General features: G+C 43.8%; 1 protein-coding gene across 1 annotated transcript in view; it reads right to left on the bottom strand.

Moving 5' to 3' along the window:
- LOC133011301 (protocadherin-1-like) overlaps nt 1-18,084 on the bottom strand; it is a 182,002-nt gene that overhangs the window by 72,551 nt on the left and 91,367 nt on the right. The window contains exon 4 of the mRNA XM_061078997.1: nt 17,080-17,302. Coding sequence (XP_060934980.1) covers nt 17,080-17,302 — 223 coding nt within the window. The remainder of the gene's footprint in view (nt 1-17,079; nt 17,303-18,084) is intronic.

The following is an 18,084-nucleotide window of genomic DNA, read 5'->3' as shown; positions in this document are numbered from 1 at the left end:
GGCGAGGTGCAGGCCACGCCGTGCACGCCACGCCACGCGGTCAAACGCCGCCTCAGAGAGATGAAGGCCACATCACAGAGGAACGACCAGGACAGGGAACAGAGAGTCGTCAGTGACACGAGGTGCAGAAGGTTATGAAACAAGAACCTCTTTGAAAAACAGGTATTACACAGGGCCAGGTTCCAGGTGCATTATGGGTAATCAAAGTCATGCCTGTCCACGCTGTCCAAACAGAAGCGAAGGATGTGAACATGTCCACAGACCGAACCCACAACCAGTCAGTGCTAACATCAATATATGATCCTTTACATTAACTACACAGAGAACAGAAAGAGCTGAGTATCCAAACATAAAGTTTTAAAGAGGAACTGGATATTAAAGCAGTTTTAATGTTTGTTTCTCACAGTGTCACTTAATTATCTTTTTGTTGGTCACATAAACAACAACTTCAGTTTATACTAAACACGACAGCTGAAGATTAAACTGTCTCAGTTTTAACTTCTTTATATTCTCTCACAAGTTCAATCTTTATTATCACAGAGTCATGAAAGTAGTTTTATCCACCTCTTCATCACAGATCCCAGAGACACAAAGATAAAGTCTCAGTTTAAACATTAATATAAGAACTGGAACAACGTGGTTCTTTGTGTTTATATCATGATGTTAAACTGAGTGAAAACATTTAATCCAAACTCAGGTTTTATGTCTGAACGAATTGATTTGAATCACAGATTTTTCGGTGAGGTTTGGTGAATCGGTCTCATTGTTTTTGAAGAATTCAGCGTCTGACTACAATTTAAATCACTGTGCAATCACCTCTGTGGGGCACTGACACTTCCACAGAGGTGAGAATGAGCCAAAGTATTGTTTATCTGTAAAAGAATCATCTACAGAAATCTAAACCTGTCAAAAGAGAGGCCCCCCTGCTGTGCGCCCCCCCACTGAGCAGGGGAGAAAAGTGAAGGCTCATATTTTAGTTTCAGGAACCAGACGAGGTGGAAGAAATATTGAAAATCAAAAAGTAAAAAAAATGTAATAACTGGATGGAGTGAAAAGTGAAAATCCTGCTGCTTTAAAAACCTGAATTGAAAGCTGCAGTTTGTTACCTGTGAGGATTCACCGAGGGCTTCACGTCCTTTCAGGTTCGGTTTGGGGACATTACCTGCGTCTAACCACCTTCCTGTCATCTTCTATCCAGGAGTCAGACCTGTGAATCTCTGCCCACGTCTGATTCTACAAATCAAAGCTTTGCAGGTGGGATTCACAAAGAGGTAAAATCTTCTTTCGGTGCCAAACACGTCCACAGAGAAACTTCCATGAAAAAGCAAACAAGCGGCGATGAAATGGAAACAAGGAGTTAAAAGAGATGAGTTCTTCTTCTTCCTTTTCAAATATTCCCGGCTTGCTTGCTTTCTACTCAGTTCGTCCAGAGGCCAAATACATGTTCTGAGAGGTTATTGTGACCTTTGACCCCTCACCAACAGTTCATATGTGAGTCGAAGAAGAATCTGAAGAAATAACCTCAAAGTAATCTGGAGATCTCCTGCTCACAAGCGAGTGACGGATGGACTGACAACACAAACACATACCGCCTCTGGCCACCGGGGGCGTAGCAGCATAACGCGAGTTATATTCACGTTAGGACCAAGGACAGTTTCTCCAGATCAGATCACAGTCATAGATTTAAATAAAGATATGAGACGGCGTGAGGTTAGAACCCTGTGCAGTTCAGAGGAAGGTTTGTGTGATCGATTCGTCACAAACCAAACAAATAACAGCTGAAGATGTGTGTTTGAAGAAATATCTGATATCATATATCTAAGAGGGAATGTGTTTAATAATAACAAGAATTGGAGAATAGTGAAAACTTTGTGTTCTGTTCAAATCTGATTGTTTCTGATCAATTCATGAAAAAATAAACTATTAGTGCCTGAGAGTGAATCTTCTTCCTCCTCTGATTGAAACCGGTCGATTCACTTCTCTGGAAGAAAGTAGAATTTAACCAGTGAGGCGTTTAGCTGGAAATAAAATATTAATCCCAACACTTTGTTTGTTTTATTGACTTTTACCCTGAAAACTATGACTTTAAAATAAGAAAGAGATATAGTATTGATGCTAATGGCCGGGAACGATTTCACTGTGACTAAAACGTTTGTTTAAAAGTGTTTTCGTATTATTTACTGAAGGCACGGAGCTCAGGAAGAGGAGGAGGATGAATAACTTATTTATTCATCTGTTTTTCAGGTATTTCTTTTCTATCTTTTTCATTCTTTTTCAATTATTATTTTACTTAACCGACCATCTACAAGTTGTTTCCTAGTGGGAAGGAAGCATTTTAATGAAATGTTATATAACGAGAGATAATAATGTAACTCAGGAAAAGAGCCTAAAAAACTATACAAAAGAAAAACTATACTTGTTCCTGCCGCTGACTCTCTGCAGCAGCTAATGCTAATTCTGCTAATTCTGCTAATTTTGCTAATTCAAACATTCGACCGGTCGCATTCATCACTCAGCGGCGTGATGAGCGACGGGTCAGGAAATGCTCGGCTACGTCCGTGGATTCATCGCTAATGAGAAACAATATCGCTGTAGGAGAGCGGGTCCACTCTGTGATTTGCCGCTAAGCTGCTCATTAATTACTGAGAGCATTAATCTTCGGAGCTTAATGGACGATGGAGGCTGGAACCTGAAGCGGCGGCATGTGACCACACGCACCTCAAGCTGCTGCTAATCCACGAGCCCAGAACCCGCCTCCGCTAAACTTAACTCTGACTGAGAAGTTCAAGATTCATCGACCGGGCTCGGAGACGCCGACCAGGCTGAATGTAATCGAGTACAGTTATTTGAAGTACTTCACTCAAGTACTCTTTAATTTTGTTCTTCTTGCCTCTGTAATAATTTACGTGAAGCCTCCATGTGTATGATACTTAAACCAACAACAAATTTGAAGCACTTGTACTTTAAATGCTATTATTTTTCACTTGTACTTCATCACCTTTCTGAAGGAAATATTACAATTTTACGACATTATGTTAAGGTCACGGCTACATTTACCAATTACTTTGAACAAAATCATTTTTTTCTTAACAAAAACCTTTTACTTTTGATATCAAAATAACCTTTTGTGGAAAATACTTTTGTGAAAGTGCGACTGTTTCCTGCTGAGGTTTATCAGCTTCAATGTGACTCGTCCTCTGCGGGAGAAATATTAAAGATTGTGTCTTAAAACTGACATTTTTATACAAAGGCCTTCATGCGCAGCTTTAATATTTACTCCTCTTTTATATTTCTCTTTAGTTTACCATCAGTATTTTTTACTGCTCACTTTATTTGATGCCTCTTCTCTTTTAGAGCCGGCTCTATATTTATTTGGCATTGTGAGCACTTTGTAAGTTTCTTTTGAAAAGTGATGCACTAACTTTATTAAGTTTGTGTCTCTGAGTGTGTGTGTCACTCTGTGTGTCATCATGTGTGTGTGTGTGTGCGTGTGTCAGGTAAATTGGCACTGAGCTCACCCCTAACATCCCTAACTGTCTCCTTGTTTCCATGGCAATCCATCCCCACTGAGGGCCGCAGCAGGACATCAGAAAAACAAAGACAGACCCACCGGGGAGTCTGTGTGTGTGTGTGTGTGTGTGTCTGTGTGTGTTTACCTGGTGTAAACTCTCCCCCATTAACACTCTGATATCACCTCAGCACACACACACAACCTTTGTTCATTAGTTCTCATGATGTAACACCAGCGTAGCAACCAGACCTGTGGCCAACTCCCTGTTGCTTCCACGCTCTCATTGGACGGGTTCCCGGGGGTCACGGCCCCGAGCCGGCCCCCCGACCGGCCGGCCATCTGTCCTGGAGAAGACACCGCGACGCAGCCAGAGCCCACCGGGAGCAGCTGCCCGCGCTGGCGGTGGTAGCTAACCGTAGCACGGGCCCGGCGGGGGGGGGGGGCACTTATACGACCGAGTGACGACTTTCATCTCTGAGATAATCTCACAAGTGTCGACCTCACAACTGACTTTCTTATGATTTACAGATAAAGATAAGACATAAGAGTCATTTTCTCACAGATTTCTATAAAATCAACCAATGGAGTCGCCCCCTGTTGGTCATTTCAGAGAAAACAGGTTTCAGACTCTGACACATTTAAGAATCTTTACAGACTCAGTCTTCATTCATTTTTAAAAAACGTCTATGGCTACGATCCAGGTTGAAGCCTTTTCTGCTAAGGAGGTTATGTTTTCACCCTGTCTGTTTGTTCGTTTCTTTCTTTTAGGGATTAACACAGAACTTGGTGGAACGATGAGGTTTATATTACTTTCTTCAACATTGTGAGAAACACATGATTTGACTCATCTTAATGAAAGAAGACATATTTAGGAGCTGATTTCTATGCGTGTGTGGGTTTGAAGCTACATGTTTAAATCTCAGGGACTGCTGGGCCTCGGAGGGAACATGAGCTCCACTGAGACACGTTCTAGTTTCCTATAGAAGTTCCACAGCAGCAGGCCACTGTATGATTCTCCTATTTTCATTCTGACAGTAACGACTACAATCTCAAGCAGTTCCTCCCGGGTTGTGATCAATATATTCGTTATAAAACAGCAGACAACAAGCTCTTAAATTGATGTTATGGTAATATCAAAAACGCTTACACGGCCAAACGTCGACCTTTGGCAACCTGACGACGACACAATAAATCTAACACCATCAAACAGGATTGTGTTTAAACAGAGTTTAACGACAAGTCAAAGCAGCGATGATGGGCGAGTGACAGGCACACAGAGAGAGAGAGGCGGCTTCCTGTGCACCGACTGGAACTTCTCTCACCACACAAATGTAGATGAGGCTGCTGAGTCAGTTTGTGGTTACATAAACGTTTGCGTGGATTTTGTGGTCATCAAACAGGACATTGTTGTGTTTCCCGGTGGCAGACATCACGTAACAAAAACAGGTGAAGGACCGTTCACAGGAGGGGAAAAAGCAGCTTTCAGAAAGTGTGAGCGAGCGAAGCTGAAACGGCACAAAAGCAAATCAATCGTCTGTTGAAGGAGATCGAGAGGTGGCGAAAAGAGACATGATGGAAAAAACTAATTTTCACAACAAACTAAAAAGCACAGAAGAGGCTCTTCATCTGTGCGGAGGATTTTCAGAGAGTCGCAGTAAACGGCTCCGACTCGCCCACAGGACCAGAGTCAAAGAGAGGTTTTAGATTTAGATGGAACCTCGCTTTTCTGACCAATCATGTCCAGCGTGTGAAGGTCAACGACCACAAATCGATCAGCACAGGTCGAGTCGTGAGTCGTGTTCAGAGAAGAAGAACAACAACGCTCCCTAGGATCTACAGTCGAGCACAGAGATCACTGATGGATCCCAGGACCAGTACGTTTTAATCCTCTGTCAATATAGAGTATAATTACTCTAATATCTGATTTGTACCCTTTTCTAATAAATGCATGTTGTATTTTATTATATTATATCATCACATTGTGTTATAATGTATCGTACCCTTTCATATTTTGTCATATCGATAGTTGTACAGTCTCCGAACCTCAAAGTACAGATGCTGGAAACATCTGGAGAAGAAATAACTGCATCTAATAAACTATACTGAACAAATTAAATGGAGAATATAAAAAACTCCATCAATTAGTTGGACTCGTGATCACCAATAAGTCGGACTGGGAGATGCTCACAGGATTCATAATGGATCAGTATCATCTTTAGATTTAATCGTGGCTCAGAAACTAAATGCATCTCCTCTTTTTTCTCCGGGCTCTGCAGGAAGAGCTTTTATATTTCAAGCCCTTTTATATTTCATGCCAATAAAGAGAAGTCGAGCTGACAGGAAGGACAGTTTGACAGTTTATTCAAGCTGCAGTTTAAGAGCCACGAAGCTCAAACTCTGAGGAGAATACCGAGCGGCTCACGGCTCTGAATATTCATGATGATCTTGATACACGTGTTTTCTAAAGCTACTATTTGTTAAAGGTTAGATGTCAGCAAATAAACCAATAACTGAGGTACAGACACTTGAGGAAAATGTGAACAGTTCACCTTCAGATGACAGAAGCCCATTATGTATTCAAGGCTCAGGATTCAGATAAGGACTTGGAGATAAGGACACAGTTATTATGTAAGTCAAAAATACAAATGGCAAAAGAAGTGAAAAAGAGCCTTGATATCCAGACTCGTTTCTCACAAACACCATGAGACACGTAAACTGACCGAAGGGTGCCGGCAAGATGAAGGAATTCATGGCAATAAAGAAATATATAAAACACGATTTATGAAAACACTTGACTCCAGCCGCTAGTGAGATGTTCCACCTTCCTCATCACTCACTGAATCTTCATGAGAACCTTCTTGCAGCACCCTCAAGGTTCTCAGTGGTTCCTGGTTCTATCAATGACTTGTTTGATGCCCTGTGTTGTCACTAAGGATGTTTGAAGCTTCATATTGAACCTTAGACTTTGATGACCCTTATACTTGATCCTTAAACCTGAATCTTCATCTGTAAACCTATAGACCCTCCTCATAAATGATGACAGCCTTCTCTGCCCCTGTGGAATACCTCTGGAAGTTCCTTTACAGAAGGGAAAAATGACGATAGACTAATAAAAGTTTGGTGTTTAAGACCAAGATGTGTTGTTTCCTCAAAATTGTTCACGTGAACCACAGCAAACCTCTTAATGAGCCTGACGATGCTCAAATCCTGATCAATAAAACCCCACATAGACATTCTTAGGAACCCGTCTTAGTCACATGAAGACTGGAGCCAGGTTTAAAACCACATGAATCTTGAACTGACTCCCAGAACCTCCTGAACGACTCCTCAGGCCTCGTTAGGGAGCTTTGCAAACATTCCCCAGAACCTGTGAAACTAAATGAATCATCTTCAGCGACCTCTGGAACCTCTGAACCCAACCCAGGGCCAGCCTGCCTCGTGCCAACTGCCCCGGAACCTTTGAGCAACTACCAGCAGCTTCTGAGCTGCACCTGGAACATCTGAAGGACCACAAGATCCTCCTGGGGGGGGGCCTGAACTGTTTGATCAAGTTCCTGGATTCTCTAATTGGCTCCTAGAACTCCTGCGATATTCTGAATGACCCCTGAACCCACCAGGAGGCAACTGAGCAGCTCTGAGTTCCACAGAAAAAAGTGCACAAAGTAAACACACACACACACACACACACTATTTATATCGCACAACAACACTGGAAATAATACAATCGAGGACACAACACAGCGTGTGTGTGTGTGTGTGTGTGTTTTTGCTGCAGCTCTCAGCATCCTTGCTGTTGTACATCAGTCGAATGTTAGCCAAGCTCCGATTTACAGCTACTGCCAAACACACACACACACACACACACACACACACACACACACACACACACACACACAAACACACACACGCACACACACACTCACACACACACACCTCTGTAGTGTACAGCCACCACAGATAAGCTCAAATAAACAACAGACCTGGAAAAATAAATCCACCTACCTCCCTCTCTCTCTCTTTCTCTCTCTCTCTCTGTCTCCCTCTCACTCTCTCTCTCCCTCCCGGGGGACGAGAGAGGACATCCAAAGAAGGCCGCCTGTTACTATAAAGCTTCTTGACTTCACACACACAACCACACACACACACACTCACACCAAACACACTGTGCGATACAAATAAGAAACAGAGAGGGAGGTATGGTTCCACTGGGAGGAATCACCTCTTCTATCGCTCTATACTCCTTTTATCTACTGGTTAATGAGGAGCAGATACCCACACACACACACACACACACACACACACACACACACACTCAAGGAGCTACACACACATGCATCCTCAGGACTGTAGTTTCGTCAGACCGTCTCTCAGCGAGTGTCCCACTTCCCAAACTATGGACCGCTGCTTACATCATTATGTAACGTGGTGATTGTGTGTGTGTGCATGTTGTTCCGCCCAGAGAAGCTTTGAACACTCAGACTCTTTCCTCAGCATGAAGTGGTGTAACACTGCCGGCTCTAATGAGTGTGTGCATGACGAGAAAGAGTGTGTGTGCACGAGTGTGTGTGAGTGTGTGTGTCCAAAACAAGCATCGAGCATCTCTATGATTAGTGAGTTAATGGGGTTTTTGCAAAGTAAGCAGTTGCTAAAACAGGAAATGGAGTTCAGTGCTGTGTGTCGATGCTGCAAATATACAGCGGCTATAGAACCTGGGAATGTGTAACCACTCTGAGAAGTGTGTGTGTGTGTCTGTAAGTGTGTGTGTGTGTGTGTGTGTGTGTGTGTGTGTGTGTATGGCTCCCTCAACCCTCAGAGGGATCTCTAGAAACTTCCTAAATTACTCCTGTGCTTCATGAATTCTTGACACAAAGTTCTATAAGACGACTGGAACCAACCAAACTTAATCCAGGAAACTACACAATGACCCCAGGACCCCCCTCGGTGACTGGAACCACCTCCAGAAGACTTTCCAATTTCCAACAACATGTTCTCAGGGGCTTCATGAGAACCTCCTCAAGAACCCCTATAATATCCAGAATAAGTCCAGGAACCTCAGTGACATCTGGAGTGTCTGAAATAATCTGGTAATGCCTGAAAAAACATGGCTTCATGAATCCTTCTTAATAACTTTTGGAATATCCTCAGTAATTCCTGCTTCCTATTCACTCAACTTCCTCAAGTTACTTCCCAAAAGTTAGTGAATCTCTTCATCAGTCTTCATGACGCCTGAGCCTTGAAAACTTCAGCTGAAAAGTTGAAAATAAGACTTGTTCTCTGTTGATTTGTTGTTCTCTGAGACGGCTGACAGCTTGTTGATGACGCCTGTGACCTTGTGACCTCCTCCTCCACCCCCGGGAGGGTCGGAGTACGCTGACCGGATGTAAATTATATATGAAACTCTCTTGCAGAACTGAAGAGCTTCAGAAAAATAAACAATTCAATGTCCATAAGATCCTGAAACCTTTAAACGGCTCCTTGAACACTTGTAAAGGTTTGAAGAAGTCCTGCAGCCTGTTGAATTGATTCTTTAATTTCTAGTGGAACATCTCCTGTGAGTCTGGACCCGAACTTTTAAACAATGTTCAGAACAACTGGAACTTTCCAAATGACTCCTAGAACCTGGAGAGGTTTCATGGTGCCGTGGTTTTTGCGGTTCACTGAGTACCATCCTCAGAACGTCTCAGTGAAACCTGGGAGCTCCTCAATGAGCCAAGAACTTGAGCTTCACTCCTGAAAACTGTGAGGCTCCAGTACAGAATCCTGCTGCTTCAAAACAACTGGAACCTTCTCATTCCAAGAAACTCCTCAGTAAGTGGAGAGTTTGAATTCATATAGCAAAGCTCCTGTAGATGCTCCAGATATGTTGATGAACTCAGTGAACCATGAAACCTTCTCAACAAGCCATGACACCATGAAACCTCCTGAGGAACCTCCTCTGAGACTCCGAGGTCCTGCTCACTGAAGCTCGACACTCTTCAAGGACTCGGATCCTCCTTCATACATCTCAATGAGCCTGGGAACCACCAGCCAAGGAACTCTGTTACCTTCTGAACCTCCTGGTGACCACTGGGACCTAGGACCCTTCAAACTGGTCAAACTTTCACTTCACTCCTTCAGGTCCCACAGATTCCCTCGGCCTGTGAGACCTCCTCACAACATCCTGTCTCCTCAGGAAACATGTGGAACCCTTTAGAGAACTTCCTCAGTGACACTTTCCAATGTGATTTAAATCACACCCGACTCATTCCTGTGTTTTTGATATCATATTCATCTTTTAGTGTAACTCCACTATCTCTTGGAGTGATTTCATTCGGCTCAGAGCTTCATTAATATGGAACATGAGGAGTTTATTTGGGTTAAAAGCTGCTGGAGATATTTTAATCCTTGGACATTAAGGCTTCACTAGTCTGAGAAAACAACTATAAATAGTGTGTGAAAGTTTCCAGAGGAACACAGTTCTGTCCTGGGAGCTTCTGACAGGCTGGAGGAGAACCGCTGGCCCCCATCATCACCCACCAGAGAGAGGAAGAGGAGGAGGAGGGATGATGGAGGGGGAGGAGGAGGAGGAGGAGGAGAGGGAGGAAAAGGGGGGAGAGAATCCCTGAGGAGGAGCGAGAAGAGTCAGAGAGCGGCGGCCTCTCATCAGAGAACAAGAGGAGGAGGAGGAGGAGGAGGAGGAGGAGGAGGAGGAGGAGGAGGAGATCACATGACCACCTCGATCTTTCTCTTTCTTTCCTCCCTCCTGATCCCTCTTTCTTTTTCCTCATCTACTTTAAACATCTCATCAAACTGTCGTCAATGTTCAGTCTCCATCGTTCAAACCAACAAAGAGTTTGACTTCATGAGTTCTACTTTCAGAATAAAAGTTCTCAAGTTGTTTGATTGATTAATTGTTTGTTGAGGAGAATAACGCAACACAATTTCCCATGAAAAAGCGTTTATTAAATCATAAAGTAGAATCATCCTGTTTTTTTCTGGACTGACTCGGGTGGTTTTGCACAAATGGCAAAATAAGTAGAGAAGCCTTATCTCAATTTATTCTCAGGAGCAGTGAGTGAAATTAACACCTGATAGTGTTGTTATGCTAATCAAAGGCACGTTGTTAATATAATTTTAATGGCTGTTGTGCGCTCGGTTTTACTCTTTAAATTCATTCAGCGTTCGGCGTCCTGCTGCATTTCATAATGTTCAGCATTTTAATTTCATTCTTCTCCGTGTAACTTTTAATATAAGTGTGTTTCCTCATCAGCACTAAACTAAAGATACGTTCTCACTGCCAATGAGTTTACAGGTTGTGAAGAACTGACACGTAAACACACATTTAAACATGGAGAGAAAACTTCAGACTGTAATAACCTGCAGGAATTAAAAATACCAACCAGGCAGGAAACTGATATCTGGATTTATGGGACATTTGAGCTTTGGTGGAGATTCGAGCTCGACTCACATTCTAGTTCATTTAACGTTCATTTAAACGAGTGGAATCACACGAGCTCGTTGCAGACTCACAGCATCCGGAGCTACGGAGCGACTCGGAAGTTCCCGTCCCTGCAGACACACACAAACAACTCGACACTTAAAAACCCACGAGACAAACAGTTTACCAACAATGATACAATGCTGCGTAATTAGCATAAAACTCATCAACAGGCTCCAGATTATTCATGACTCCGTGTTCGCTCCCTCTTTAAAACATGATTAAATTTGAGTTTAAATTCCTGCTCGGGCTGGTTCAGACAGACGGTTGATTGAGGGTGAGGCCGTGTCACCGGTTCCTCATCGGCTCCACCGTCGGCACAAATCTACACAATGACTGAAATCATTTTATATAAAAACAACGAACTATCCATGCATATGCAATACAGGAAACTGACAAAAGGTTAAAATACACAATTCTGCTTGTGAGCGCTCGGAGTTTTTTACATGTTTGTGTTACACACACTGTGATGATGTCACCACACTGGAGTCGAGCTGGAGGCCGACAAAGAGCAAAGACACAAAAACCCTCAGTGATGTGTGTCTGTGTGCGTCTGTTGTGCAGCGATTACTTCAGCCTGATGCAATCAGCAGATAAAGAGGCTGTGTGTGTGTGTGTGTGTGTGTGTGTGTGTGTGTGTGTGTGTGTGTGTGTGTGTGTGTGTGTGTGTGTGTGTGTGTGTGTGTGTGTGTGTGTGTGTAGCAGCCAAATACAGTATGTAGCATGTGGTTTCATCTTGGGAGATGAGTGCAATCCCCCCCTCCCCCCCCTCCTCACCCTCTCAACACACACTCTTCATAAATCAGCTTGTTATCCAGTGTCAGCTCTCTCTCTCTCTCCATCATCTATCTCTCTTTCTCCATCATTTCCCTTCTCTTTCTCTCTCTCTCCCTCCATCATCCCTCTCTCTCTCCCTCCATAATCTCTCTCTCTTTCACCATAATTTCTCTTTCTCTTTCTCTCTCTCTCTCTCTCCCTCCATCATCTCTCTCTCTTTCTCCATAATTTCTCTTACTCTCTCTCTCTCTTTCTCTCTCTCTCTCTCTCCCTCCATCATCTCTCTCTCTTTCTCCATAATTTCTCTTCCTCTCTCTCTCTTTCTCTCTCTCTTTCTTTCTCTCTCTCTCCCTCCATCATCTCTCTCTCTCTCTCCCTCATCATCTCTCTCTCTCTCTCTCTCTCTCTCCCTTCATAATCTCTCTCTCTTTCTCCATAATTTCTCTTCTCTTTCTCTCTCTCTCTCTCTCCCTCCATCATCTCTCTCTCTTTCTCCATCATTTCTCTTTCTCTCTCTCTCTCTCTCTCTCTCTCTCTCTCTCTTCTTTCCTACTTTCTGTTCTCCTCCTCCTTCGCTCTACCTTTACTCTTCTTTCCCTCTCTTCCTACAAACACACAATTCAATCCCACAAACTAACCCCCCCCTCACGTCCCTCCGCTCCCTAACCCGGGTTTGGTTTTCCTCTTCTCTCCGTCCATCAGTCCATCCGTCACAGACAGGAAGTGGGATGCATTAGCAGAGTGAGGACGGCCTGATGGCATTAAGGTCCATTATCTGAGCGTTTACAGGAGGGAGGAGGAGCAGTGGAGCGATAGAGATCCACCACATGAAGCTTCCTTCCCGCTCCGCAGAGCAGACCACACTCTACACGTCTGCATCACGCGTGTGTGTGAGAAACAACATGGACCTGCCTCCTCATGCCCGGCTCTCAAGCTGAAGTCTGCATGTCCTCCTGACATGATCCGGAGTAGTCCAGGCAAAGTAGCACATTTTGGAGCCAAAAATAGAAGTAATTGTAAAAGAATTTTTTCAGCATAGATTATTTCTATGAGGTGTCCAGAACAACATACTAAAAGTCCTAAGAAATCCTAGTTGAGGAAATATGTTTAATTCTCATCAATGTGTGCCAATAAGGCAACAATACACCCAAAAAGACTATTTTTTTCCTTTACTCCTATCAAAATAAAACTTTACACAATGAAAGTAGCCATGAAACGTAAACATTTTTTTGTATTACAAGTTTCTTTGAAAATGAATTTATGTATGTATTTGTAATACATATGAATGGTGTTTGCCTATGCAAATTAGGACATATTCAATAAGTGTGGAGCTCATGTGCTTGTCAAATTCATTTCAAAAGAAACTTGTAATACAAAAAAAATTGTACGTTTCATGGTTACTTTCATTGTGTAAAGTTTTATTTTGATTGGATAGAGAGTAGGATTGAATAGTCTTTTTGGGTGTATTGTTGCCGGGCCTTATTGGAACACATTGATGATAATTAAACATATTTCCTCAACTAGGATTTCTTAGGACTTTTAGTATGTTGTTCTGGACACCTCATAGAAATGATCTATGCTGAAAAAAATTATTTTACAATTAGTCGGTCGTAAAACGCTACTTTGCCTGGACTAGAGGGGCTGTGTGTGAAAACTAAAATATCAGAGTGAGTTTGAAATGTTTCCAGCTAGAGGAAAATCTCTGAATGAGCCTGAATGTGAGAATTCAGCAGGAAAATGAGCAATGAGCAAGTTGATGAGGTTTCTAACACCTGACGAACATGAGACTAGAAGAATATCTCACATGAATATCTCACATAACACAAATATCTCAGGATGAAGAAGAGGAGTCGTACACGTAGAGGAAGGCTGAAACCGCCCCGGGGCTAAAGGTCGTCTACATCTATTTGAAGACACAGCATCTACTCTGGCCACTGTTCTGAAGTCCAGTGAAATGTCATCTAACTGAGGTTTCCTGTAGCTGCTGCTCGACTCCTATCTCAGAAATACCAGAAAATGATGAGGGAAAGAAAAGTCAAAGTTCACTAGATCACACACACAACAATCCATCCATCTCCATTGTGAAGCTCTCATGTTTAAAACCCTGACAGTTCATCAACCTCTGGTGCAAGTCGGAGTTGTGTCAGTGATGTAAATGGATTCACCGTCGACCAGCTGTTGCTCCGACTGTGCTATTCCCTGAGCCACATGTCCCGAGCGTCCATTTGAGACCTGGATTATGTCCAGATTATGTTGCTCTATGAGGATAATCCACCTTTAAAAGCAGGTGATGCATTAGGAACAGACTGAACCGGCCACGTGCTTTTATCTAAGTGCAAACGCATCCGTCTCCACATTTAGCAACGAGTCTCACAGAGGCCGGGACGGACAGGAGGACACACGTCCGTCCACATGAGCATCAGGAATAATCCCGGTCCACTCAATCACACCTGACGTAGGAGACATCACGTGACCAGACACATGCACTGGTCACGTGACCAGACAGGAAGCAGATTGTCTCCTCTGAGGCTGCTGCTTAGTTACAGACAGAACGAGGAACAGAGATGATGATGAAACGGGAACAACAACGTCTCCAAACTTCCCGTTTCAGTCCCTGAAAACCTCTGGAGTCATGTGGACAGCAGGTGGAACAGAAGCAGACCTGATGGGGGTGAGAACTCAGAAGTGGAGGTGTGGGCGTGGCCTCAGACCGAGGTTTGAACTCTCACACGCACGGAGCATCAGTCGTGTTTTCTGTCCGACTCTCTGAAGATCCATGTGACTGCTGAGCGTAAATAAACAGAAATGAAATAATAGCAGCACTCCAACTCCAGAGCGTCCGATCAACAATCAGTCCCACGGCTCAGTGATCGATTCCCTCGGCACGGAGGCAAACCGGAGGAAACAGCTCAACGGTTCCTCTGATCCGAGCCGAGTCACTTCTTCAAAAAACCCAATTAGGAAAAACATGTGCTGCTGAGCTGCTTCATTATTGCTTGATTAACCATTTAATGATGAACTTAAATTATGACCAGCTGCACGTGGTAACTTGGTGCTCGCTCCAAAACAAACGGAAAAACAAAAGACGTTTCAAATCAATAGAACTTTGAAGTTGATTTGGTTGAAGACTTCCTAACAGCTGGAACCCAAACAGATGTCTTTATTTAAAATGCATAATCAGACTGTGTTGAAGTATTTTTAGTCCAGTGATGAACTTAAGTACAAATGAGAAATATTAATAATTCATTATTCTACTAAACCCCATTTATCTGGCAGCTGGTGGATTAGTTATTCTACAAATTAAGATTTTACACACAAAATATATCAAGTTTTAGAATATGATGCGTTGTTTATACATATACAGTGTGTGTGTGTGTGTGTGTGTGTGTGTGTGTGTGTGTGTGTGTGTGTGTGTGTGTGTGTTTAATGTGTGTGTGTAATGTGAAAGATCATTTTTATATACTTGTACTGCTCCACCTCTGCTCGTCCCACTGTAGAAATAAAGGTTTTAAGTTTTGAATCAAACACAGAAAGTAAAGAATGTCTGTAGTGGTGTGTGTTAATCCTCAGAAGACCGGCTGTAATCTGTTGACCTCTCTGCTGGTACAACACACACACACACACACACACACACACACACACACACACACACACACACACACACACACACACACACACACACACACACAATAACACACACTCGATCACTCTCTTCCTTGGGAAAATACCCGCAGCTAAAACATGTTTGACCATCAAAGTGGAAGATTGTACAACGCTACTATTCCCTCACACTGCAACACACACACACAGAGACACACACACACACACACACACACACACACACACACACACACACACACACACACATGCACACACAACATAACCCTGACCTCATTCCAGTGTGTTTGAGTAGATACAGCCACTTACACACTCTCCTGCTCTCTATCACTACCTCTTAGTCACACACACACACACACACACACACACAGACACACACAGACCCACACACACACACACACACACTGGGTGGCAGTAGCCTGTAGGCGTGCGAGCAGCTGTGAATAATTGTGTTTACAGATGGCACACGTACGACCTGTGGGCTGAGAGGGAAAGAGAGAGAATTGCTCTTCTCGCCCTCACAAAGAGAGACAGGGATGACATTTAGACCGGGCCTCGCTCGCCCCTCCCCCTCCCCCCTCGACCGCTCTCTATTTATTTCCCGGTTTCAACTATTTTGCTTCAGTTGCCTTAATTGGCTTCAGCACTAACGAGGCTTTAACAGCCAACGCAGAACAATGAGCGGTGGCACAGCTACAGAAGACGTGTGTCTAATTAATCATTTGGCTCCAGAAAGGAAGTAAGTGAAGCACTTTATTTATACCAAAGGGAAAATTAGCTTTAAAAGTCAAACAATACAAAGGCAGCAGCTCGCCAATAATTATCTCAACTGTTATTATTCAGTAGGCGGCGAGTAAATAACTTATAGGAAAGTGACAGTCAGGTAACTTCAGTGCAAGTCAGACTTTAACAGAGGGAGATGGAGAACTTTCTGAAAAGTTATTAAACTAAAGCCAATGATTTAAATGAATTCTCACTGCTCAGTTTTCAATATATCAAAACAAACCGCAACAAAAAAGTCATGTTAGCAACATGCACGTTCAAAAGTAAAGCATTGTGTGTTTGTGTGTGTGTGTGTGTGTGTGTGTGTGTGATGTAGCATCATTAGCATCTCTCACAGTCCTTCATATCATCTGCTAACCAGCTCAGACCGGTTAGCATAACAAATGAGCTGCTTTCCCCGTAAAATGATAAACGGGGACAGACACACACAATACATCAGCATGCTAACACAATGACAGACGCACAAAATGCTAACAGCCGAAGTCGTAGGCAATGTGTTGTGTTAGCGTATTCCCTGCTAGCCTCCCTCTGTGGATCTATAAGTGGAGCTGATGGAAGGGTGGGCTCAATATGATTTACATAATTGGGATGTTAATTCGTTAAGCCGTGGGAGTTGATTATGTTGCATATTGATTGTGTTGTGCTGCCGTGAGGTCGCACACCTCTTTAACAAATGTATACACAGCGCAGGGAATTGTGGGAATCTGATTAAAAATACGAGGTTAACATTCCTGCTGACGAGCCGCTTTGTGACACAAAGGGCAAAGTGTGTGTGTGTGTGTGTAGTGAGAACTGTTGTGTTTGTGTGGCTTCTCGCCCGCTCCCCTGGAGGCTGATGGATGGATGGATGGATGGATGGAGGCGGTGCATAGAGGAGTAGAGGGGGGGGGGGGTAAACTCCACCTGGTCTTACCGTTCTCCGGGTGCTCCATCTCTCCGATGCTGCCGTCGGGCGTGGTGCGCTCGTAGTGGTCCTCCGGCAGCGCCAGGGGTCCGGTCCGCGGCCCCCCCGACGAGGACTTGGAGCTGGGGGTCTCCGACTCCTCCAGGCCGCTGTCGTAGTAGCTGTGCTGGGACGCGTCCTGCAGGTCCTGCGCCTGGTTGGAGGTGGAGAAGGTCACTCTGCGGTGGGGGGGCTGTGGGCGGTAGACGGAGAAGAACAAAAGATCAGTAAAAAAAAAAGTCAAATTAAACACGTGAGATGGTTTTTATTATAAATCGGTTCTGGTTTGATCTGAAGCAGGTGAATCAGCTGCAGGGATTAAAGACGTGAAGAAGAAGCCGGACGGTAAAAATAGCTTCAGTCGAGTCGCTCAGACGCGTCGGGATTCTCGTCACGCCGCTGTGGTCCCGACGTGACGGATCTGAGTTCCTCTTTGATTCTGCAGCTCACGCCACGGAGATCAGTCAACCTTCATCTGGAATCACTGCTCATCTCATTCCATCTCATCGCTCGGCTTCTCTTCTCAGCGTTTTCATTTATAAAAGACGACGTTGATGTTCTCCTCCCTGACCATCTTCTTCTTCTTCACACGCACCAGACTCAGGAGGAAGATCACTGGATAATAAAGAAGAGTTGATTTGTAATAGGAAACATTTTCCTCTCTGTGGTTTCAGAACCAGTCGGTCGAGGCCGTTTCACTGTGATTAATTCAGACGGATAAACTTCACGTTTAAAGGTTCAACAAGGAGCTGCTTCCACACGAGTGGCTTCCTGTTTGTTTATCTCAAGCAAATGTGCACACACACAAACATACACACACACACACACACACACAGGTGGGTGTGTCCCGCAAGATTCCAAATGATTGACAACCTGAGATAAGCAGCGATGTGGAAGAAGCAGAGGAGAGGAAGATCTCAACTTGTACGACTGCATTTAAAATACTGAATAAAAGGCTTGAGATGTTCTAAGAGG

The sequence above is a fragment of the Limanda limanda genome, chromosome 10, assembly GCF_963576545.1.
Source record: "Limanda limanda chromosome 10, fLimLim1.1, whole genome shotgun sequence".
NCBI classification, from domain to species: Eukaryota; Metazoa; Chordata; class Actinopteri; order Pleuronectiformes; family Pleuronectidae; genus Limanda; species Limanda limanda.
The sequence above is the reverse complement of the archived record's forward strand: the minus strand, read 5'-3'. Positions and strand labels throughout refer to the sequence as shown.